This window comes from Ruditapes philippinarum, unplaced genomic scaffold (genome assembly GCF_026571515.1).
Source record: "Ruditapes philippinarum isolate M1 unplaced genomic scaffold, ASM2657151v2 ctg828_1_1_1_1, whole genome shotgun sequence".
NCBI lineage: Eukaryota > Metazoa > Mollusca > Bivalvia > Venerida > Veneridae > Ruditapes > Ruditapes philippinarum.
In genome coordinates, this window is record NW_026852744.1 from 24,621 (window position 1) to 50,452 (window position 25,832).

Consider the following 25,832-nt stretch of genomic DNA (forward strand, 5'->3'; position numbering starts at 1 on the left):
GTTTATATTTTGCCTCTGCCGAAGAAACAATTGTGATATTCAAATGCGAGAGACTTTATAGGACACTCGTAATGAAATAACTTGACAAAGGGTTGTTTCGCAAGTTATTACTTCTCATTCCTTAAGATTTACGAATCATTTTATACTTATTAGAAAACTTTTGCTACAATGAAGAAAACACAATTCCGAGATCTTTCGTTACTTTGTTTTCATAAAACATACAATAGAATCACTACTTAAGACCACCCCGTTATTACGACAATTTCAAAAAAATAATAAGACCCTTATGTCAATGGCTACATGAAGCACGATATGGACCGCCCTACTAATCCACTTTTAAGACCACAATATTCAGTCCCAATTTTTTGTTTTATTCATTATTTGACCCCATTATTAAAACCACTGATATTAAAGTCAACAGCTATCTAGATCTTAAATTTGTTGTTATTATCTGCTTAAATGCTCTGAGTCCAGTTTTGGACTTTCTTTCGGGATTCTTATTTTTTCAATTTTATCACCATATCAGCGTTGTTTTTGTTGTATGGATGCTGTTAACAGTCGCCCTGTACATTCAATCAGAGATGTTATATTTCTGTTCATTAAAGACCGTTCAACACGAGAATATTGTTGTGTTTGTGGTATTTTAGTTTCAACTATTTGACTTTTTCGTTTATGATGGTTCCAATAGTCCTACTTGAATAATGTTGAATCACTCTTAGGATATGCTTCCTGCTTTTTGAATTTGTCTTTCGACGTCTTGTCTGTGATATGCACGACACAAAATTTCATTTTATTTAGTTTCGCCCATTGTTTTCTCGTTTAGGGCCCCCGCATTCTTTTACTTTGGGGCCATACGCCGCTTTTAATGGAATGACACTACTGTGTCACAATAAAGGTTGTTCCATGATAACCGCCGTACGAACACATTCGGATGTTTCTAAATTCAAAATTTTATCTTTTACCATTTCACGTTTAAATGTTGAACTCTGGTTAAGCCGGTGCTAGAGGGCGTGTACGGTAGCTTGCACTTTCCAGTACCGTCTATGAATAGGCTGAATCAAACCGAGCCTGCAACATTTTCAATTTGCCGTCTTGGTCTTTTTTTATTGAATCTTATTTTCTCTTTTTTGTTTAAGCAGCTAATCATATTTATTAGACTGCCTTTTTTATTTCTGTCAGATAACGTAAATGATTTTTGATGTGGGCGTGTGAAGGTCAAGTAATTTGCCATTTATTGATTATATTGGTACTTTAAACCCTGTTAACAGTGCTACATTCTTGGATCTGAAAAGTTTCATGGTGAAATACATGGTATATACTTTGTATTAGTATATTTATTATTGGACACCCCTTTCAAGCCTGATTATTTTGTTTTTCTCTCGTTTTTATCTAATGACAACTTACAATGTCCTTTACATTAAATAGGACATGCCTTGCATAAACTATTTTGTTATAGTGTTAATATAATAATTTATAACAGCAGGCGGACGGAATGATAACTTTACAGAAACCTTCAAAGACACAAAGTAAAAACAAACACTCTTGTTCATTAATATGCTTAAATAGGCTTATTTATGTAATATTATCACATGGTTAACAAGAACCTTCATATCTATTAGATTATGTTTTTCGTTTTATGTCAAAAACTTCAATGGATTTTATAAATTGGCAAAGCAAAGTAAAAGAAATCAAAACATAAATTTTGCAAAGGCAGCTTTGAAGTTTAGTTTAAACATATATTATTTCTAATTATATACATGTTTCAATTTACAATGTACATAAAGCATTCAAAATATTCTTTCAAAATAGAATCAGACAGTTGCGTACCATGGCTTATTTTGAGTATATGCCGAGTTCAGGTCTTTCGCCGAAGGGTTCCCAGAGATATCTAAGCGATAAAATGTCATTTAATTGTGCTAGAGTTGTGTTTATCCCAAGCTGAAAGTATCTAAAATGAAAATATATCGGGTATTTGTATTTAATGTAAGAGAAATTGAACGAAGTGTAGCGTGTACACTGTCTTAAATACTTCAAATTTATTTACTATTAGAAAAACAAAACATAACCAGGTGTCTCTATTGTAACCAAGATGTATTTTATTTCCTTTTTAACAAGTTTGTTTGTAAATTTTCGTTTGTTTCACCCTAACTTAACACGATAAAAATCAAGGAAAATATGTTAAAAACTGATCTGTATGACGATAATACAAACACAACAGCTTAAATATTTTAGTGTGATAATAAGTTGTCGTATTTACAGCTTAAGTTCAGTACCCGGGGTCTTTTGGGTCCCTTAAATATATTTCCAAACGCGAAATGTTATTGTTAAGGAAAATAATTATTGTCTTTCACATTTTTTCCCTCAACTCTTCTCTTTCAATTTTCATTCGAAATATTTAAGTTATTTCATTTTAATGCACATAAAATTCGCCAACTCGTTATCTAAAGCCGGCGAAAATAAAAGAATTGGGATATGACGTGTCTTATATGGCTTTACATTGTTCACGTTGTTTATTTTTCTATGTTTTATATTTACGGATGAGACTACGTAAAATGAAGAATTTAAGTCATTGTTTGCAGAAGTATGCAAATAATTTCTTTACTCACTAAAATAAGACAGTAGAAAAAAGGTTCTATTACGTTTCGGTAATAGTGATATATTTTGTATATATTCCTTTTTATGATTTGATTATTAATATCATCCGGGCTACGCTGTCATGATAATTATTGATTCCTCGCATCCGAACTCCAAACAGAAATTTCATTGAGCGATAAAATCACTGTTTGGGATATCTTTTCTTAAATAATCTGCCAGTCGATTTTCATACTTCGTGTCGTTAATAAAGGAGTCAAATAAGTTTATTTAGACTTAGTATTAATGGCCAATGGTCGAAAACTTAAGTAACAATTCACAGCCTTATGATATTTGGTATACAGCATCAACACATGGTCCCATACGGTTGGATTTGATTTCAGGTCTGTCGCTCATCCACTTCCTGTTTGCCGACTTAGTTAAATTTTCGACAATTATGGCCAATGGTAGAAAACTTAAGTAACAATTCACAGCCTTATGATATTTGGTATACAGCATCAACACATGGTCCCATACGGTTGGATTTGATTTCAGGTCTGTCGCTCATCCACTTCCTGTTTACCGACTTTGTTAAATTTTCGACAATTATGGCCAATGGTAGAACATTTAAGTAACAATTCACAGCTTTTTGATATTTGGTATACAGCATCAACACATGGTCCCATACCGTTGGATTTGATTTCAGGTCTGTCGCTCATCCACTTCCTGTTTGCCAACTTAGTTAAATTTTCAACATTAATGGTCAATGGTAGGAAATTTTTCGTAACAGTTTACTCAGCAACTACTTATCACAGCCTTCTGATATTTGGTATACAGCATTAACACATGGTCCCATACCGTGGGATTTGATTTCATGTCTGTAGCTCATCCACTTCCTGTTTGCCGACTTAGTTAAATTTTTGACATAATTAATGATCAATAGTAGGAAATTTTCGTAACAGTTTTCTCAGCAACTACTTACCACAGCCTCTTGATATGTGGTTCACAGCATTGACATGTGGTCCCATATTGTGGGATTCCATTTCAGGTCTGTTGCTCATCTACTTCCGGTTTACTGACTTAGTTTAATTTTCAACATCAATGGTCAGTGGTAGAAAATGTAAGTAACAATTCACAGTCTTATGATATTTTTGTATACATATGCAACCCGGCCTTTTCTGTCTTTGACCCATATTTTACTGTTAAAGCTTCATTATGCATTACCCGTCAAAATAGATAAGTAAACCTGTTGGGCTTATTTTCCGAGCTGTAACTGTAAAAGTTTGATTGTACCTACGGATTAGTTGGGAAAAAACAACAACAAAATATTTTAATTCCGGATTAAGTCTGTGAGATGCTCCGTTTAATTGAGCCTGTTCATTGATGGTCACGCGCTAAAGCGTGACACCCCCTCACAAGTGTTTTTCCGATTATACATTTAAAATCAAATATTGACTGAATTTTGTATGTTAGTATGAGGTTGTATAGTTATATTGAAAATTTTCAAACCTTTTCCCTTCTTTTCTCTCAGTATTTCCTAACTATTACACCATTCATACACACAGGTAAAATATCAAAAGCTTGGTTATTTTGTCACAATCACCCAGTTTATGAAGGATTCATAAATACCTCACGTTTAAATATTTAAAATTATATAAATTTCTGAAAATAAATGACTTATTTTTATTTCAAATCATACATTACAAAAATAATTATCAATTCAAAAGAACGCCTGTAAATGTGTTCCATTTGTCACCATCTTGTAATAGTTTCGCTGATCCGGATGTACATTGTATTAAGACATGGTCCCCGGTCTTTAATAGCGCCACTGCGTCCGCTGTATAACATTTGTTGTAAGTACCATCCCCAAAATATCCCTTTTTCAATGCAACGTCGTTAGCCAATATTGCCCAATGCAGATAGTTATTTCCTGTGTGATAGTAAAAAATATTTTATACCATAAACCTACCCAATTCGTTGAGCTTTGAATTTGAATCTGAATTTGCACCAAATTTAAAGAAAAACACTAACTACCAACAGTTCTAGACATTCACGTCGGGTTCAAGCAAGGTAAATGTTTAAAAAATAACATTAGTTAGTTATTACATCATTCAAATAAAACTTTATTAAAATCAAACTTGTGACCTTTTATATGAATAAAAACAAAAACTAATACCTTGGTGATAGGGGCGTGGACGAGAGATTGCACATAACAGTACCGTTCATGAACAGGCACAATCAATTTGAAACCGAGTCTGCAACATTTTCAATTTTCCCGTTTTGGATTTTCTTTAGGGATTCTATTTTCTAAATTTTGTACATAATACAGATATACTGAGTGTGCTGTGAGGTAAAAAAGATAGTGTTTTTACAAACTGTCAAGCGCTAGTGTTACAATGCGATTCGTGGCGTTTTAATGCAATGGATTTTAGTTTAGTTTCCTCGCTTATACAACTTAAACGGCATTGATATTACAACTATTATCAAAGAAAGCTTAAATACGTAACTATGCCCTTTCATGATTTAAACAGTACACGCGTTGGAATGGACTTAACCTGGTTAAGCAATGAAACTAGAACTCCGCGAGTCGGATGTGTCGCCTTGTAAACAATATAGTTTGGGAGAAATGGCCAGGACAATGAAATATGTAAATTAACAAAGGGCAATAACTCAAAAAATAAGAAGTGCAGAGCACCGGTTCTTGTGCACTGCACTTTTGCTTAATAATATCGATCAAGTTTCAGTTTTATATATATTAGGAGAAATGGCCCGGACAAAAAAAAAGCATGAAAATTAACAACGGGCAATTACTCAAAAATTAAGAAGTGCAGAGTACCGGTTCTTGTGCACTGCACTTCGGGTCATTATAAGAAGCATGCATACCAAGTTTGAAGTCAATCCGACTTATAATGACTGACTTATGCTCCGGACAAGCTTAAGGGGACGCCGACAACGATGCCGACGCCGACAATGACGCCGACGCCGTCGACAAAAGTAAACCCTATACGTCGCCTTTTTCAAGGCGAAACAAAAATAGTACCGCCTTATTTACCAATGCCAGGTCGAATGCTGACAAACAGTATCACTAACATACCGCAATTATTATACATGCTAGGACAATTGCTTTAAAAAGGTATAAAAAACACAACCCCATATGTCCTTTTGTGTTAACCAAGTTATCCTGTGAATACATGTATGTCTTATTACAGTGTAGCAGTACGATAGTCATTCAGCTAATTTGCATTAAACTGTAAACACGGGAAAGGTCCTTTCAAGACGTGTACACAACAATAGGATATATAAATTATGAAAACAAAAAATATGATAAACAAGATCAACAAAGAAAGGCGACGTTCAATGAACGCAACCCCCACACGATCAAGAAGGGTGTCAATCACCAACACAACCAAGTAAAATACCGTATAACAAAAAGATGTTTATAAGGAGAACACTAAACTGGAGCCATAAAACCATATTGATACTGTATAAGTCTAAAAGAGCCAAACGAATAATGCTCAAACAAAAAAATAATTTCGCTTCTTTCACGATCGTTTCGTGTTTTGTATATTCTTACCATATACACACATCTGCGTGGTGAAGAGATAGGTGCCGTCTTTCGGAGCTGTAAATATTCCAGTCGTGTTATCATAACCACTACCTTCATTTAATGACGTTTTACCAAAGATAATTGTTTGGTTTGAAGTAACCGTTTCATTGACCGAGTCTTTACTTTGAAAAGCAATAGCTTGACCACTCGTCGAGGCTGCAATATAATTGAAGTATACTTCATGTGACATGGCAAAACTGCAGTACTTATTATGAAAAAGTTCATCAGGCCCATTCCATGCGATAGAAGATAGCCAAACTCCTGAATAAAGGCAGCGACAATAGCTATGCTGCCTATGCATCCACGCCACCCTCGCGTTTCTTTAAGGGGTGGATTCATCACTTCCCGTATTTTGTTACCTATTGAATTACGTCATTATATTTATTCGGAAACATCGTAAACAAGAAATGCACTTTCCGCGGAGTATTTGAAATGCCAACTTTTATGCAAATTATCCAAGTATAAGTAGAATGTAGGAAAATATGAATTATGCCTACATTACTTAGTTAAAGAAATGATTCCTAGTCCGATAAAGTCTAAATGATATCTTTTACCTACTGAAGTATTTTGCCGACATAAAGTTCATGCTGCATTGAAAAGGTAACAAACAAGGCAAAAACAATAACTCGACAAATAATCAATTCTAAGTAAAGCGTTATTATATAAATAACTTATTGGTTTGTGGGTAACAGTAAAACTATTATCCCGAGGAAAAAACTGTTACCCGAGGCGTGTACCAATGGTAACAATACTGGGAAGGGCTTAATCTAATGTTGTAAGAACTTGTTGCCCAACCCATTTGCATTTTGATATATACTAATTATTTGTATGATATGTTTGTAAACATGTATTTAATGCAATAAAATATGTTTAAACTAATGGTAACAATATATTTACCACAGGGATGATATTTGTACATTAACCCACATACCCCTGTGTTATTTATTTCATTACCCCTAACAAAGATTGTGATGATCTGAAATGGTCAACAAAATCTAACTGTAACAAAATTGAACCAGGAGTAAAAATAACTCAACTCTTCTTACCTTGTAAGTGTAATTGATAAGTTATCTTTCTTCTATTCTTTAAGCAAATGATGAAATCTACCAGTCATAAACATACAATAAGCTGTGTTTCATTTAGAAATCAAAACACAAACCCATTTATACGGTAATGATCTGTGAAATCTGTACCTACTGTATCCAGAATATTCTTCAAATTCGACAAAGTGCATTTACGAAATTACGACGCTATCCTATTCTGTCTACCATACCCGTCAGGTTTCACTGATTAAATTTGTTAAAATTTAATTATCCTTTGCTTTGATTGTAAGGTTGTTCCATTTTGACACATTATTAATCCCATTTAGGTCACATTACTCTATTGTAACATGGCCTGCAATTGGTTGCAAAAAGTGCAGGGGAAACCAATAAGATTCAATGGGACATCAGGCGATTGGAAGAAAATGTAATGTTAAGAAGTTGGAAAATTATTTTAGAAACTGCATTGTTTTCTTAAGAAAATGAACAAATGAGCTGTTTCATAAGTGTCTCGGATAATTTTTCATTTGGATATTTGCATTTTACAAAAGTATATGTCAGTTTTGTGATCCGCAGAAAAATTCAGTGAAAATGGGGGTGGTAATAATCTTTTTGGGAAAATTTGGCTGGTCAACCCTATAATACAACATCAATCTAATGTGTCAGACATGTCATTCTTCTAGAGTCTAGACATGCATCTTTAGCTTGATTACTCAATTTTAAGGTTAATTTAGTGGTCATTTCTTATAATGTAAGTCTATGGGAAAATTCATACAGTAGTCTGACCTGCAATTACTTCCGAAGAAAACGGATTTTTACATCAAAAGATATTTATGACACAAAAAGCACTAAAGAAGTAATTTTTAGAGTTGTAGAATTTTCGTAGTCACTTTGACCTTTAATGCACCTTCGAAGTGAATATCGAATAAAATTAGAGGCTAAAACGAGAAAAAGGCGGCCATTTTATTATTTTATGAAAATAAACTACGTGACCAAATTCTATACTCTTAAAAAGTACTGTTACTTTGTAACAGAATAAATTTCTTTGTCACGTGGTACACTTACAGTATGAATAACTCCCTGTGGCCGATGGGAAATTAACAATACAAAAAAGTGAGGGGTAATAAATTTAGCTCACCGCAAGCGTCTGTGTTACAAGATGATATCTGCGTCGAGTCGCCCTGGCAGTATCGTCCGAGGGCAGATGGAGCAGGATTTGTACATGTCCTTTTCCGAGACTCGAACCCTCCCCCACATGATGCACTACATTTTGTCCATGAATTCCAATTCGTCCAGCCTCCATCTATAAAAACGTAAACAAACTATCCGCTTACGAAGTATTGGACTGAGGACAAACAACAAATCTAAAACTTTCTGAAAATAATAAACGTAATTAATATTATTAGAACTTAACAATATCAATAAGCGGATGTGATAATAGTTATTGCTTCAATTTACATGAAATATTTTTTGGTTGGGGTTTACGTTGCACCAACATTTTAAAAGCCATATGGGTCTTTCCAGCTTTACTGATGGAGGATGACCTCAGGCGCTTCTCCTTGAATTATTTTTGGAAAAAATGGGCACATGAGTAGAACCACCGACGTTCCGCAAGGTAGCTAGAAAACTTCTCCACATAAATGAATCAAAAGTCTCTTGTACACAGATGTGGGCAATAAAAGAAATTCACATATTTCGATGGTGCAGTTTGAATAATCATTTGTTTTATATTTTTATGGTAAACAGATTTCGTTTGAGCAGATTCTCGAGAGACTGGTCATCTTGAGCGAAAAAGGCAAAAGTACCAACTCTGATTTGCTTCTGAATAATACACGGTCTCAATATAGAACAAACAATCACCAATGATTCGAAGATTTTTCATGTGCTGGGCCATTATATCAAAAGTAATTTTGGTGATTTTGCTTACTCAAATATGATCGTGAGAATAAACATTGTTGAAAATAGTAACATGTGCGTGTATAATTACGCTCGATATTACTTCTTTGAATTCCGTGAACAAGCGTGTTTTCGCAGTAACGTGTTGTTACATCGTAAAAAGTGCAAGCAAATGTTATATATTCTTTACAAATAAATATATGTCAATTATTTCTATGCAATGTATTTTTATTTTACAAATGTTTATCAAGCTTTTGTCGTCAAGAAGGGAGAATTGTGAGTTCAGAAGTATCGCGCATGAATACATTTGTATACATTATTTTATGACATGAATTATTATTAAGGCCTCTCGCTGAGTCAGTTGTACCAATAAGGGTAGCTGTATTATCTCTTTGATATCGGTGAAAATTGTGCAAGTATATTGTTACTATGCGTCTTAAACATGAATAATTCAATTCTTAATTTGCCTCAATCTCATGGACATTCAACATTTGTTTTTAACCTGGTTGAACATGAATAAAAACACCAACTTGAAGGTCAATTTTTTTTTTGCTGTAACTGGCTATAACTTAATTATTGAATGGATATCACATGATACTTACATGTTTTCAAATTCGTTATGGCTTACCGCAAACAGAACGTTCGGTGCTTGCTTTGATTGAAAGAGTAATTGCTATGAAAAATATCTTGTTTTTGTCATTGTCATTAAGTAAATCGCAAAAAGTATGATGTAACTGTTAAGGCTGTACCATATGTACTGTGGTATCTTTAACTAAGATTAAAAAAATACATATACAAATGAATTTCATTTTCGAACAAATCAACAAAACGAAATAATTTATGAACATTAATAAAGACGATTTAATAATAGGTTGATACATTCAATTATATGCACACGTATCAACATTCAACGTGAAATATACCTGCACAAGAACCTGGTTGGCATATTTGTACATCAATAGCTTCACCAAAACAGTGAAGACCTAGGGCACTCGGGAAAGGGTTTGAACAGCTTCGGTGTCGTTTTTGAATTCCAACACCGCACGTGACGGAGCACGATTCCCAAATACCCCATCCACTCCATCCTCCGTTAACTACGGACGAAACAAATATGGCATTTTAGTAATAAATTCAACCCTTTTAGTCATAAAATTGAACTTATAGAATATAACTTAAAGCTACCTTAACTGTCGGTCACATTTGATTTATAACGGTCAGTGTCTGAAAGGAAGGGCACTATCCCCTATGAATACAACATACACGAAAGGAAGAGTGTCTTGACCGGAAAGGACGCTCGAAAAATCGGCCATGCGAGGCCGAGATTCAGACGTATGGTTTGATTAGTAAAGAAATCGACACGAGTGGGCATAATATTTACCCTGTAGTGAGTTCACGACACTTACTTAGACGATTTTAATAAAATACTAGATGTATTATAGCAAAAATACGACTTAATATTCTTTAACAAAACAAACAAATCATGCCATGACATTTTAGCATGTACCTGTGTACGTCATATTAATATCCTGTGTAATTTAAAGGGTCCAGAAGGAAGGATCATAATAGTTGGTTCATAAAATCAACATGGTTACATGACACGGGAAACAAGAAACGCAATATGATGATTACCATTTTTTTTTTGGAAGACTTTTTAAAATCTGTTCTTTTTGACGTAATATTTAATATATATTTAGTCTAAAATAAAATTTTCGTTCAGCACAGTATGCAAGAATATGCTAAAACGTACCAGGACATATACCACTTCTACATGTCATGGTCTCAGAACTTTTTCCTACACAGTCATATCCACCATCACGTGGCGCCGGATTGGTGCAGGTGCGAGTACGGGATATGACGCCATTTCCGCACGTGACGTCACAACTTGACCAAGCGGACCACGCCGCCCAATTGCCATCAACTGTCAAAAAATGTAAGCGTTTAAATGATTACTTGTAGTAATTTGAATGGTTAAGGATTGTTATTTCATACATAAGTTAGATATACATATATGATGTTTTCTTCGAAAGAAACATCTATTACTTGATGAGCATTAAATCGGAATGTCGAAAACTACGTTTTTATGTTTAGTCTTTGAAATATAAGTATACCTTTGTCAGACTATCTATGGATTACTTATGAAAGAAAATAAATTACCAAGATTGCATAGTCCACAGAATTTAGCGCACACAGTTTTCGCGTGATGTTTGTCTTTACAGACGCCAAACAATGAATTTAACTGAGAACAATCGACCGACTCGTCGTTTGCACACACTGCAGCTGAAAGAAAACAATATCGGCGCATAAGGTTAAAGGCCTGTTTTGTCCCAGAAATGCTCTTGTCGTCATTTTTCAAGAGCTCTATAGTTTTCGTGTCGTGTTATAATTCTCAAAATAATACCTACTGGCTACTGCCAAGACCTGAACCATCCCTTGTTTTGCAATAAGTACCGTTATAGAGATTAAGTATCATGAATGGAAGTAAAAATCATACTTTATATACAATTTGCTACATTTATTGACTTAAGGAGCACTTTAGCAAATATGTAAAAGTAATATGTATTCAATATTTTCCCTTTCTAAGAAAGGGAATAAAAGAATATTAGTGCAATATGTGCCTTTAACTATAACTTATTTACTAGACTTCATGCCGTTTACTTTTAACGCCATTTTAAGCTATCGAAAAAAAAAATAAATAGAAAAATACATTATTATAGATAAATAAATAAAAAAGACTGATTAAACCACATGTTATGGCCACAATGGTATTAAAAATATAACCATTCTATCGCATTACGGCCACAGTCGGGAACATAGTTGTTTTTCTTTAAAAGTGGTTGCATTGAAATGTCTCTCAAAAATATGGTTCTTTAAATCACTTTTCCTTTTTATTATTACAGTTCAGACCTTTTTAAAATTACATAATTATAATTACATATTCAAAGCACCAATTAATACTGTCTAAAAATGTCATTAACTTATTTTACAATTATTGTGTTATATTATACAAAAACCAGAGAATTTTGAAATAAAGATTTTAAATTATAATTGAAACCGCAATGTAAAGTTAGCATAAATATTCACATGGTTGAATAGAAAGCAAGAGCTTAAAACTTATTAACCTCAGAAATCACATATAATAATCACTAAAACACTATGTGATTAACTGTTAAGTCACAACGAAATTTCGCCATATACATACAAAGAAACAGGTAAAGAAAGACAACTCGTGACAGACATAAGGTATTTCTTTATCATGATTATCGCCCTTAGTATTTTAAATCACATCACACGTGAAATATATGTGAATTTTCAAAGATTTTCATAGATTACAGGTTTATTTATAATAGGTAAATATATCTTAACAACGGTCCATGATGTTAAATGATGTATTTTCTCTTGTACAAGAATTGGATATTTATTTTCTTACAAAATAAATTAATGATTTAAAATACGAAAACGGAAGTTAAACTTAGAAACTCACGTGCCGGATGTGAACACAAGTTTTCATTACATCTGTCTGTAGAGCAACATTCGTGGCAATTTGCCGGAACATCTTCCACGGATCTTCCTATAATATTCGATCCGGCGGATAAATCACATTTCTGGAACAGGTATTATTTGATACAGGTATAGTATTTGATTAGTTAAATTCTCTATTTGATACACAAACACTTAAATAATCTTACTTAGAAAAATGGAAATGTTACAGGCTCGGTCAGAATGAGTCTGTTCATGTACGGAAAATGCAAAAATGCCGTCAAGGCTCCCTAGCACCGACCTAAGTATTTCAACATTTAAACATGAAAATGATACAAATTGCAGACTCGATATGTTTGAGTGTGTCCAAAGGAAATGATGAGAAAAAAATGTAACAACAATGAAGTGAAGTGCGAAGCAACTTTTCCAGCGGCACTTGACACCTGGTTGTTGTATAGTAAAAATCTTGAAAAGGGATGATCTCTCGGAAGCAACGAAAAACAACAAAAGTGAATTGGGTGACCCAGGCGGTGCAGGTCAATTTTGTTGCGACTGATAATGAACTCTTTTCTACGGTCATTTGCACTGTACATCACTTCTGGCATGTAAACATTTATCAGTTCTTGCGAAAGTGAAGGTAACTAGTACTGGTAAACGGCTTGACAGCTTGCCCAAGAACGATACAGTGGCTGAACCATATTCTGGTAAATTCAATGTGGCTAACTGCCGTGATCGAGAGTGGAAAGTACCAGTACCACTACCAATCTATCTGAGACAATGATATAAAAGAGGTACATAAAAAATTGAAGACTCGGGATGAGTCTGTCGGTGAGAGACTGTGAAAACGCTCATGGCGACAAACTGTATATTTGTATAAAATAAGAAAAACATACCGTATTATCTATACATCCATGTACTGTCACGTGAGCAGATACGTCCTTAAAACAAGACTGAAAAAATACAAGAATTTATGAATAAAAATGTATTGTGAATGATTTAAATACCACTATGGGTGACAGTGAGTATCTCACCACCCACCTGCCTGTCAACGAAAAAATATTGTACATGCATTTGATAGTGAAAAACGGAATCTCTAAAGAACGCCCAAAACGAAAAAAAAAACGCAATTTACAGTCCACGCCACCCTTACACCGATCTAAGCAGAATTAAACAATTAAACATGAAAATATCGATATTTGGAACATCCCCAGAAATCCGTTATAAAGCTCGATATTATATGAAAACATATTTTAAATAGTGTTTTGCATTTTATTGTGAAACTCAAAGTTATGTTTATAGAACAAAATTTGACATACTGCTGTATCAAATTTACTTTATGAACAAATTTGGATCAAATTCAATTTACCTTATCAATTATTATTACAGAAAAATTCTAATATTAACATTATTTATTAAAATGCTGTGCTTTATAAAATACCGTAGTGTTACAGCCAGCATCTGTAAACAAAATGAATGTCGTTTTATGAATCTAATTTTATTGTACTATTAGTTATCTGTTACGTTCATATCAAACTGTACGCTTATTATTATTTTGTCCGTTGGGCATTAAATGAACCACCTCTAAGTATTAAAGGTCCCCTTGTGGCTAAGGGATTGCCTTTACGTGTTGAAGCATCAGAATTGCAGCCACCGTTTAGCCCTGCGTGTTCATAAGAGACGACTAAATGGGTTCGGGATGCATCTCTAAGTTCCAGCATGCGAGGTGGTTGACCCCCGGCGTTGATTTAAGTTTGTAACACCCCTGGTTTGCCAAAATTATCTTTACTGTTTCGGCGCCATATGACCTAAATTGTGTTGATGCGCCGTCAAATCAAATAGAAAAAAGGGTGTTACATGAGACATCCGCAATGTCTAAATGCAATTTTCTAAATGTACATTTATGTTTCACTAATCTGTATAATTTATCAAGTTATCTGCTAACATTCAACCATTTAAATGACAAGCATTATCTGTAGTGACTTAAAGCTACATTTAATAAATTTCATAAAAAAACTAAATAGCGACATTTCATTAATAAATTGGGTTTTATATCGACTCAAGGTCTTATGTTGGTGTCCAGACAACCAAAATTAGCATAAAAAAGGGTAACCTCATTGTGGCGAAATGGGATGTACAATTTCTGTTTGCATGAGAAACTCCGCCTTCGGATCATCCGTACATCAATCATGACTATAAGAAGCGGTATATTTCCGCATTGTAACGGATATTTTCAAACAAATTAGATGATTACTTTCACTGAACTTCAGGCTTAGTGCACCGTGAAGCTAAAACGGTTAAAGTGTGTTTGCACAAGAAAATATCATAATTGCTGTGCTCTGCATTACATGTAACAGTTGTGCTACAGTAATATTAACATAAAACTGTTTGTATCAACAAAAAGATTTACCTGCTGTGCATTACATGTAACAGTTGTGCTACAGCTTGCATTTGTATTAGTGCTTGTACAGCTTAAACAGTCCAGCGTGTCTTTAAAAGAAAATGAGTTTAATGTTGTCAAAACTAGCATAACCATCAGTGTTCTATATTTATAGTTAGCTTTGTGTATTTAAAAGAAAGTTAAAAATCTGGCAAATTGATGGAAATGCTGAAAGACTGGGCACTAGGAATTGTTGCTTTTACTTAATATTAAGATACAAATAAATACAAATTGATACAAGAAGCAAAGATAAAAAATACTTTAACTCACATGTGTGTTTAACATTGACTAGAAGCCATATCAGAACAAAACCTGAAATGATAAGCACTGTATTTAATGAACTACCAATAATTCTAGGTCATCGCCCCAATCAAAATGTCCACGTCTGGACAAGTACTCTTATGTTTTTAGGTACTAATATGATGCAGCAGTTACTTGTAATCACGCCCCATCCATTCGGTAAAGCGGGGGACTTTTGCTTTTCAAAATCGCCGGTGAGGTCCTGCTTATTAGAACAGTGAAATGTTATTATCCACGTTAAATACGAGATTAATCACGGCCAGTTTTTTGCACGAAGCAAAACAATCATATCGACCCGGCAGTGTGTGCAAGAACAGACAGAAAATTATTCATACTTAACCCCCATCATTCCCGGTTGGTTAAAAAGATAAGTACACAATCTTATGTAATGTAATTTTAGTGAAAAAAAAACAGTAATAATACCACATTATGCCCACCTAAGGTATTATATAGTGAGTGGACAGTTAAAAGTCAAAATAAGATTACATTTTGCGTATTTCCTTTCATTTTTATACCTTTCCTCGCATGGACGATAAATTACTCACATGGCAAAAGAAAACAATTTCTATCAATATTCATCAGAATTAACCTGTAACGTTGAATTTAGAAAAAGAGTTGGGCAGTCTTTTCATATTTTAGGCAGATTTGCATTTTATCCTTAACATTTTTCCATTAAAGCAGGTAATCTTTTAAAAGTATAGTCAAATCGGAACAAAGATCAACAAGGAAGGACGACATTCAATGAACGCACCCCAAAACAAAACCAGCAAAACATGACCACCAGCAATTCCTTCTTATACCGGTTTCATTTATACCAAAAAGACATGTTTGAACTTGAAATGATTTCTTAATAAGTTTGTAGCCGTACGTTTGAGATTAATTTTAATCATTTAACAGAATAATCGCGTACACAAGAACATACATGTGCACATTGTATGTATATAAACGTTACATGGAACATTTTGATTTATCACAAAGAACTCTTTCAACTGTTTAAAAATTAATAGTATTGCTCATTTAATTAACTTATTTTTTTGCGTAATTATCAGTTTATATGTATCGGCATTCTTGTGTGTGATAATGTTTATAATTACATAAATAAATTAGCAGTATTTTTGCTTCCAGTTCCATGCTAATTTACATGAAAATTTTAAAAACGTTTTTAAAAGTTAAATATTGTGAAGTGAAGAAACAGTAATTTACACATTGCACGTTAACGGCACTTACAATCCACGTAGATTGGAAAAAAAGTCGGAATATACAAAGAATAGCCTTTAATGCGTTAGTCACGCAGTAGACGTATAGTAATAAATACTGAAAAATAAGTCATTATAATTTACATCTTTTGGCTAATTTATCTGAAGGCATGAGCTTTTAACCGCAAAATCGAAAACGAAGACATTAATTCATTCCTATGTTTCATAATGTGATCAAAGTTCAATATCCTAAAATAATGAATTACAATACAAACTTACCAAGTCTCATCTTCAACATTAGTACACAACGTTTAGGTTGTTAACGAAGAACTATATAACCATAATGTTATCTCATGTTTATATACGATTTTAAGACTGAAACAGGAGATTTATGTCATTATATTTGAACCTTGTTATCAGCCAAATAAGAAAAAATTGTCTCTTTAAGTGAAGTAAATGTCGCCTACAATAAAAGATAAGAAAGCTAGTCACTTCCTTTTGTCTTAAAAATTCATACACCTAAATACCTTTGTCTTAATTGTTCGCTAACAAACCCTATAACAAGTTAAGAAACTGATAGCGAACAGCATGGATCCTGATCAGACTGCGCGGATGCGCATGCTGGTCTGGATCCATGCTGGTCGCAAACCCATTATGTTGGTTTTGTCGTGACACGGCTCATATGTACAATCATGTAGTATGAGAATAAAGATTAACAAGGCAGAGCGATTTTTTACAGAATGCCATCCCCACACAAAACCTAGGCAAAGGCACTTAACAGATCACTCATACTTATTGTAGAAAAGACCGGTGATGACAATTCTACATAAACTGACGAGTTCAACATCACAGTTTCCACAGTATGAATTCACAATTTTAACTCCGTGAATTATGCGAATTCAAGATTTCAACCCATGAATACACGTTTTCAGTATGATAAAAAGGCGAATTCAACTTCAATATATAAAATTCGTTGAAATCGTGAATCTATGAAGTTGAATTTGTGAAGTTCAAAGTTCGAAAGCTGAATTCATGAAGCCGAACTCGTGAATAAATGAAGTTTAAAGTGTTAAATTTGTGAAGGTGGAATCGTTAACAGTAATGAAGTTAAAGTCGTGAATTCTTTAAAGTTGAAGTCGTCATGCATAAAAAAAATTAGTAAGATAGGAGATTTCAAAAGCTCAGTGAAGGCCCATTTACTAGAACAGTTAGGAAATCATAATTAAATTCACTAGTATGACTAGATATTGATCTCATTTTTATTGTTTTTCTTTTAGCAAAGTTAATGGAAATACTAAAGTTTGATATTTTACGTAAATGACATCTTCCAGTTTCCAAAGTTTTGTATTTTTCAATGTTTTTGTTTTTTATATTGTATATTATAGTAAGTATATATCCAAGGACCCCATTGGAAATAAGCCTTCGGGCTTTCATGGGCAATCCGAGGTTATTACACACTACTCTATACATGCTTCCACTTTCGTCGTCACATTTTATTAAACTAGTAAATTGATATCTAGTCATAGGAAAGAAAGAGTTTTAGATTTTGTTTTTAGTTATTATATTTTATTATCTAATGAGCCGTCTGTGATATTTATGTTTGACAAACTTCCGAAATATTTTATTACAATTGTGTCATCAGTTTTATATAAAATGCTTAAGTGTTTGTATTATGTATATGTGTGTTTTAACCTGAATAAATATCTATCTATCTATCTCGTGTTTCCCTGAATTCATTATATCATGTATATTGTAATCCCGAATTCATAAAGTTGAAAGTTGATAATCTTTCATTTCTTTTTGCTTTATACCCTTTAAAATCGAATATTTTGTTTCTCCGTTTTTAATTTGGATATCATGTGCACGGACTATTTTTCAACATATATATTAAATGATAACATTCCCGCGCTATTTACAATTCCATATCGGCACCGTGTTGATAATATTCAAGCCAAATTTTTGTGTTTTTACATATATACATGTATATATTCTATACTATAAAATGAATTACATACGTGTACAAGGTATGTATCTGAAACATGTATATTCATTTCTCATTATTATCATTATCAGTGGGTTTTTAAAAATTATAATCCCCCTTTCAAAGAAGTGGGGATATATTGTTTTGCATTTGTCTGTCGGTCAGTACGTCGGTTGGTCCGTCGGTTAGTAGACCAAATGGTTTCCGATCAATAACCAAAGAACGCTTAGGCCTTATGTCAAAATAGTTTCCAATTAATAACTCAACAACTTATGTGCTTTGGGCCTTCAAACTTCACAGGTGCATTGGTGTTATCCTGTAAATGACCTCTATTAGTTTTTGGATCAAGGGGTCAAAGACCAAGGTCATATTGACGTTTTAGTGACTAGTTACCATTGGTTGTTTGTCACTAGGTCAAAAGTCAGTCACAATAACCTGGCCACATGACTAATTAGCTGCCGAGAGGGGGCATACATGTTTTACAAATTCTTATATTTTATTTTTTGGCGGCTCAGAACTTGACTGTCTTGGCGTTTAATAAATCTCACTTAGGAAAGCTATGTTTTTTTCTTGTATTAACCCCCTCTCCCCACCCCCCCAACCCCCCCCCCCCCCCAAAAAAAAAAAAAAAAAAAAACTCACATCAACGAAAGTTAATAAAAAGACAATTCTTAAAAACAAGTATCACGATCGCAATTTGAGTTAGATTGTAAAATGCATGTCTTCCCATACATTCCAGAAGTGAAAGCAACATTTGGAAGTTACCATGTACCAATGAAATCGAAAATTATTTTCCCGGAACAGGGTCTATATAAATGAATTAATGAATGACATTAAATGCACATCATGCTTCAAGAAAATAATAAAATGTTCCGTCTCTGAAAAGGGCAAACTTAAGTTTTATTATTGGTTGTAGAGCATGTAACCAGAGGAACGAAGCGCTGCATGTGAAATATTTGTCATAAAAATAGCAAAATGTAAAAAAGTAGTATTTTGTTTTTCATACAAAACATTGAATCTCTATAACTATACTAGTTCCTAGAAATAAAAAAAAACATTTCTGGCGCATAATGGGCCTTTAACATATACAGCCGACTCAACTTATAACGAAGTCGCTGATAACGAATTTTCGTTAATAACGAAGTTCAACTAAATCTGAATCTGTCGTCCACGACTGATTCCTTCTTTATTTTATATTAATTTATTATATTTATCGAAGAAAGTAGCAAATACTTTTGGCAGTGTCATTACAAGTGACCATATTACCATAAACAAAAGTCACGTGAGCATCACACCAGATTATGCAATCAAAAGTTGTGTTCACTTTGATTTCTACGGTGTCCTTATCGTGCCATTTAGAATGTCGTCCGTCGCGTCTAAGGGTAGACACACGACAATGCGAAGTGACATCGCGACAATGCGAAGCGACGCTCGACAACGCGAAGCGATATGCGACAATGCGAAGCGACGCTCGACAGTGTCAAACGATATGTTGCACTGTCGCCTAGAAATGTCGCGGTAAAAAAGGGCGACATTTAAGAAATGTCGCTTCGCGTTGTCGAGTGTCGCTTCGCATTGTCGAGCGTCGCTTCGCGTTGTCGCGATGTCACTTCGCGTTGTCGCGATGTCACTTCGCGTTGTCGCATTGTCACTTCGCATTGTCGAGTGTCGAGGTTGGTAGAAGTGCATACCACGACACTCGACAATGCGAAACGACAACGCGACAGTGCGATACGACGCTCGACAATGCGAAGTGACACTCGACATCGCGAAGCGACATTTTTAAAATGTCGAGTAAATGTCGCGTTATTTTTATGATTTTTACCACCGCGACGCTCAACATTGCGAAGCGACACTCGACAATGCGAAGCGACACTCGACAACGCGAAGCGATACTCGACAACGCGAAGCGACACTCGACAATGCGAAGCGACATTTGGAATAATATCGTATCGCATTGTCGTGCGTCTACCGGTGCTGGTCAGAATTTACTAACTCAACCGACAAACGGTGCGATCATGGAAGGGGTCGCACTAAACTGCTGACGAATTAGCTGACGATATAGATATATAGGAAACTGCTGATCAGTTAAATAAAGAAGGATTATCGGAAAATGCTGACCAGTTACACAAAGAAGGGAAACATTGAAGGTGTGAAGTTATATAAACACGCCGTAGGGGGTAATAAAAAGATGGGAAATTACTTTTATTCTTTTAATTATATTTTTTAATTTTTGCATTTATATGGACTATGTTTATAAACTAAATTAATATATACATTTAAAGTACCATAATATCATACATTTTAACACGGATTTACATTACTACATGTAATATAAATTCCGTGATTTTAAAAGGATATATTTAACAGCTTTTTATACCTCTAAAGATATGCAAAAATTTGAATTAATGTTTTTATAAAGAATAATGATGTTATGAGTTTTATCAAAATCTCTTGTTAGTGATATTTCAATAGAAAAATCTTGTAACGGAAAAAAAATGTATTTTCAAAAGCAATAATTGCAATTTGAATTAATATTAAATAAGTCAGCAGTGTTTTAACTTAATTAAATGTCGACAAAATTTTATACAATATATTGAATTTCGTACATTATAAAAATGAATTAAAATTTCAAGACAAAATATATTTTTTTCTATATTTCTAACTGGTCAGCAGTTTCCCTATATCTGTATATATCTAACTGGTCAGCAGATTCTACTACATGTGTATATGTTTAACTGGTCAGCATTTTCTCGCCTGAATGTAAAGAGCGTTTAAATTTGCTAACCATATAGAATAAGAAGAGTTTTACGGCTTAAATCAATTTGAAATAACATTAAATTGGTCAGCAGTGTTTTTACTTAATTAAAATGTCGACATAATTTTATAAAATAAATTGAATTTGCATACATAATAAAAATGAATTACAATTTCACGGCAAAATATATATTTTCTCTATATATCTAACTTGGTCAGCAGTTTCCCCTATATATCTAACTGGTCAGGCCAGATTCTACTATATATGTTTAACTGGTCAGCATTTTCTCGCCTGAATGTAAAGAGCGTTAAATTGCTGACCATATAGAATAGAGAGTTTTACGGCTTAAATCAATTTGAATTAATATTAAATAAGTCAGCAGTGTTTTAACTTAATTAAATGTCGACACAATTTTTATACAATATATTGAATTTCGTACATTATAAAATGAATTAAAATTTCACGACAAAATATATTTTTTTTTCTCTATTATATCTAACTGGTCAGCAGTTTCCCTATATATCTAACTGGTCAGCAGATTCTACTGTATGTTTAACTGGTCAGCCATTTTTCTCGCCTGAAATGTAAAAGAGCGTTTTTAAATTTTTGCTGACCATATAGAATAAGAAGACTTTTACGGCTTAAATCAATTTGAAATAATATTAAATTGGTCAGCAGTGTTTTTACTTAATTAAATGTCGACATAATTTTATAAAATATATTGAATTTGCATACATTATAAAATGAATTACAATTTCACGGCAAAATATATTTTTCTATATATATCTTAACTGGTCAGCAGTTTCCCTATATATCTAACTGGTCCAGCAGATTCTTCTATTGTTTAACTGGTCAGCATTTTTTCTGCCTGAATGTAAAGAGCGTTAAATTTGCTGACCATATAGAATAAGAGAGTTTTACGGCTTAAAATCAATTTGAATTAACATTATTGGTCAGCAGTGTTTTTACTTAATTAAATGTCGACATTATTTTATAAAATATATTAAATTTGCATAATGAGTAACAATTTCGCTAGCATTTAAATATATTTTTCTCTATATATCTAACTTTTCAGCAGATTCTACAATATGGTCAGCATTTTAATAACATATTTTTTGACTGTTTTATTGTATTTTGTCATAGAATAAATCAAGAATGACACGTTTCGCGTGTGAAAATCGATTTTAATATGAACCTTGGGGCATAATCGATCTCGATAAATTATCAGTTTAATGGATATCTGTGGAAACATGTTTGTTTATAATGTAATAAAAGCTTATTAACTATAACAATTAGCACATTATTAATTTTTGTTCAATATTACTTATAATTATACGAACAACAAAATAAGGAAACAGAAATCACTTTGTTTCATATTTGCACTAAATACGACATAATAATTATATTTTGTTAAAATATACATTACGTATATGTACATGTATATATTTTTAACCTATGATGCATAGTTTTATACATACTTGAAACAAATTATGATTTTTCGTACATCATATTTTGACTACATTTTTAAAATTTTAACCAATATATAACACATAGAAGAAAATTCATTAAGGTACTTAAAATAAAATATTATATCAAAATAAATTGAGAAATATACAGTATATATCAATTGAATTTTTTATAATTAATATGTATCATTTGTAATATTGACATCTTGAAAAAAAACATTTTATCAAGTATTTCTCGAACTCGCCTGCTTAATATCACCACGGCAATTTGACACCTTCATTGTTTTCCCTTCTTTATCTAACTGGTTCAGCAGTTTTCGATAATCCTTCTTTGTTTAACTTGGTCAGCAGTTTTCCTATATATTCTATATCGTCAGCTAATTCGTCAGCAGTTTAGTGCGACCCCCTTCCATGATCGCACCGTTTTGTCGGTGAGTTAGTAAATTTCTGACCAAAGCACCGGTAAGACGCACGACAATGCGATACGATATTATTCCAAAATGTCGCTTCGCATTGTCGAGTGTCGCTTCGCGTTGTCGAAGTATCGCTTCGCGTTGTCGAGTGTCGCTTCGCATTGTCGAGGTGTCGCTTCGCAATGTTGAGCGTCCGCGGTGTAAAAATCATAAAAAATAACGCGACATTTACTCGACATTTTAAAAAAAAATGTCGCTTCGCGATGTCGAGTGTCACTTCGCATTGTCGAGCGTCGTATCGCATTGGTCGCGTTGTCGTTTCGCATTGTCGAGTGTCGTGGTATGCACTTCTACCAACCTCGACACTCGACAATGCGAAGTGACAATGCGACAACGCGAAAGTGACATCGCGACAACGCGAAGTGACATCGCGACAACGCGAAGCGACGCTCGACAATGCGAAGCGGACACTCGACAACGCGAAGCGACATTTCTTAAATGTCGCCCTTTTTTACCGCGACAATTTCTAGGCGACAGTGCGACATATCGTTTGACACTGTCGAGCGTCGCTTCGCATTGGTCGCATATCGCTTCGCGTTGTCGAGCGTCGCTTCGCATTGTCGCGATGTCACTTCGCATTGTCGTGTGTCTACCCTTAGACGCGACGGACGACATTCTAAATGGCACGATAAGGACACCGTAGATTTCCGATAGTAATTGATTTTTTGCTACCTTCGATATAATTATAAAAAATAATACTTTTACTCAAATAAAATGAAACACTAACTGTTTTAACTTTCGATTTACCACTAAGTAACCGTTAAAAATCAAATATAATTGTATAGTTAATATAACATACAGAGAAAAAAGTAACGGCAGTGTTTGTCGATATTGAATGCTTTGTTGACAGAGCCGACTTGGTGATATCTGAAATAAATTATGAATGCGCGCGCTCAGGCTTTCGTCGACTATAAAGTCGTCTGCAAAGCGGAAAACGCGGCAAAACTTTACGTGAAACAAGTCGGGAAAACTTTACTAGTTCAACAAGCAAGTGTGACAGTCGACTGAAGGAAACGATCACAACCAGAAAAGGGTCTACCGAGGGAAGGAACTTATACTATACAAGGTAAATTTCAAATAGATTATGTTATTTGTTTCAAGTTTTAATACTACTTCTTCTATTTTATTTCACATATTTTGTTTTGACTTAAAACATTAATTTTATATCATATATCAAACAATATTTTATTTATAAATACTTTTTAAATAATAAATATTTGAAAATAAGTCTTATATCACGATTGAAGTGAATTGTTATTATGTACTATTTCCAGTACTTTTATTATGTGAAAATATTTTTATATTTCCGAATATTGGATTTCTTTTTTATCTAAATCGTTAAAAATTTGCTAAAAATTACAATCCTAAAACCTTTTTGTTTACTTGATATAACAATCCATAGATATATGTAATATAACAGTTCATAAATAGATTTGATATTATAGTCCATTAATGTAATAATTCTTTGTAATGTAAATCCATAAATATATTCGATAATATAAAAAGTAATAGCACGAACAATTATGTCTGGAAAAATAGTTTTACAGATTTAACTTATTTTAAGACATTACTATTTTATTTTCACCAAAGTCTTCAGTATATCTTTTATTTCTATTAAAGTGACATTATGCTCATGTTTTCTTTGTCTAAATTAGTTAAATGGACTATATATGAGTCGCGTCACGACAAAACCAACATTGTGCGTTTGCCACCAGCATGGATCAAGACCAGCCTACGCATCCGCGCAGTCTGATCAGGATCCATGCTGTTCGCTATCAGTTTCTCCACTTGTAATAGGGTTGGTAAGCGAACAGCATGTATCATATGTCAATAGTGATTGACCAACAGTTGATATCAGAAAATGTTTAAGATAAAACATAAATGTGTCAAAAATATAAAATTCCGATGGTTCTTGAAAGAACTTATCTTGGGTCACGTCATTTATTTATCGTTCCTACGAAGTAAATTATAAAATTGAAAAGAAATATGGCAAATTATTTAATTTTACCCATGAAATATGGTGCTACATCAGTCAAATATATTTCATATTTTTTAAAAATAAATATGAGTTATAAATATGAAAGTGGGCGGAGTCAAAACTCATATTTATTTCAAGGGACTTCTTTCGCCATTTTGTTTGAAAAATCTGATAAATACAAAACAACTTTTTCTTGAATTTTGTTTTGAAAACTATCTAGAATGATAGAAAATGGTCTAACTAAGAAAATCAATCGAACACCAATATCTTTAATTCAGTAATTAACGCTGTACAGACGTTTAAAGAATTGTTTAAATGACGTCACAATGTAGCGCCAAACAGCGCGTGCTTACGCATTAATTACTGCGCGCTGTACAATTGCAGTTGGTAGCAAGCAAGGGGTTTTGTTACCATTTTCTTTGATAATGAAATTAAATAAAAAGGTTATTTTTTAGTTTTTCGTGAAATATGGTATATATTTTCACTCAACATGATAAAATGCTACATATTTTCACTCGCCGTACCGGCTCGTGAAAATATGTGGCATTTTATCGTGTTTCGTGAAAATATATTTCATTATTTCACTCAAACGAAAAAATATCCTCTTAATATTATTTTTTTGGACCTTTTCCTATCCACCCACTATATACTT

At 33.4% G+C, this 25,832-nt stretch overlaps 2 protein-coding genes across 4 annotated transcripts in view; one reads left to right on the forward strand and one right to left on the reverse strand.

Annotated features, from left to right (window-relative positions):
- Window positions 1-4,240: 4,240 nt before the first annotated feature.
- LOC132723123 (coadhesin-like) lies at window positions 4,241-16,909 on the reverse strand. The gene is made up of 11 exons (XM_060707798.1): window positions 16,804-16,909; window positions 15,299-15,340; window positions 14,999-15,078; window positions 13,485-13,541; window positions 12,596-12,716; window positions 11,269-11,391; window positions 10,862-11,032; window positions 10,038-10,208; window positions 8,357-8,521; window positions 6,146-6,334; window positions 4,241-4,501 (listed from the first exon to the last, which is right to left on the reverse strand). The coding sequence occupies exons 1-11, from the start codon at window positions 16,820-16,822 to the stop codon at window positions 4,287-4,289; spliced, it is 1,353 nt and encodes a 450-aa protein (XP_060563781.1). The 5' UTR covers window positions 16,823-16,909; the 3' UTR covers window positions 4,241-4,286.
- A 7,200-nt stretch (window positions 16,910-24,109) lies between these two features.
- Window positions 24,110-25,832, forward strand: part of LOC132723132 (uncharacterized) — a 58,592-nt gene continuing 56,869 nt past the window's right edge. For all 3 annotated transcript variants that reach the window (XM_060707808.1, XM_060707815.1, XM_060707823.1), the window contains exon 1: window positions 24,110-24,268. The gene's annotated coding sequence lies outside the window, so the exon portion shown is untranslated. The remainder of the gene's footprint in view (window positions 24,269-25,832) is intronic.

Coding starts and splice junctions, on each gene's coding strand:
- LOC132723123 (XM_060707798.1), bottom strand. Junction 10,209..10,861: donor TAGAAGTGGTATATGTCCTG/GTACGTTTTAGC, acceptor TTTCGTCCGTAG/TTAACGGAGGATGGAGTGGA. Junction 6,335..8,356: donor TTGTAACACAGACGCTTGCG/GTGAGCTAAATT, acceptor ATTATATTGCAG/CCTCGACGAGTGGTCAAGCT.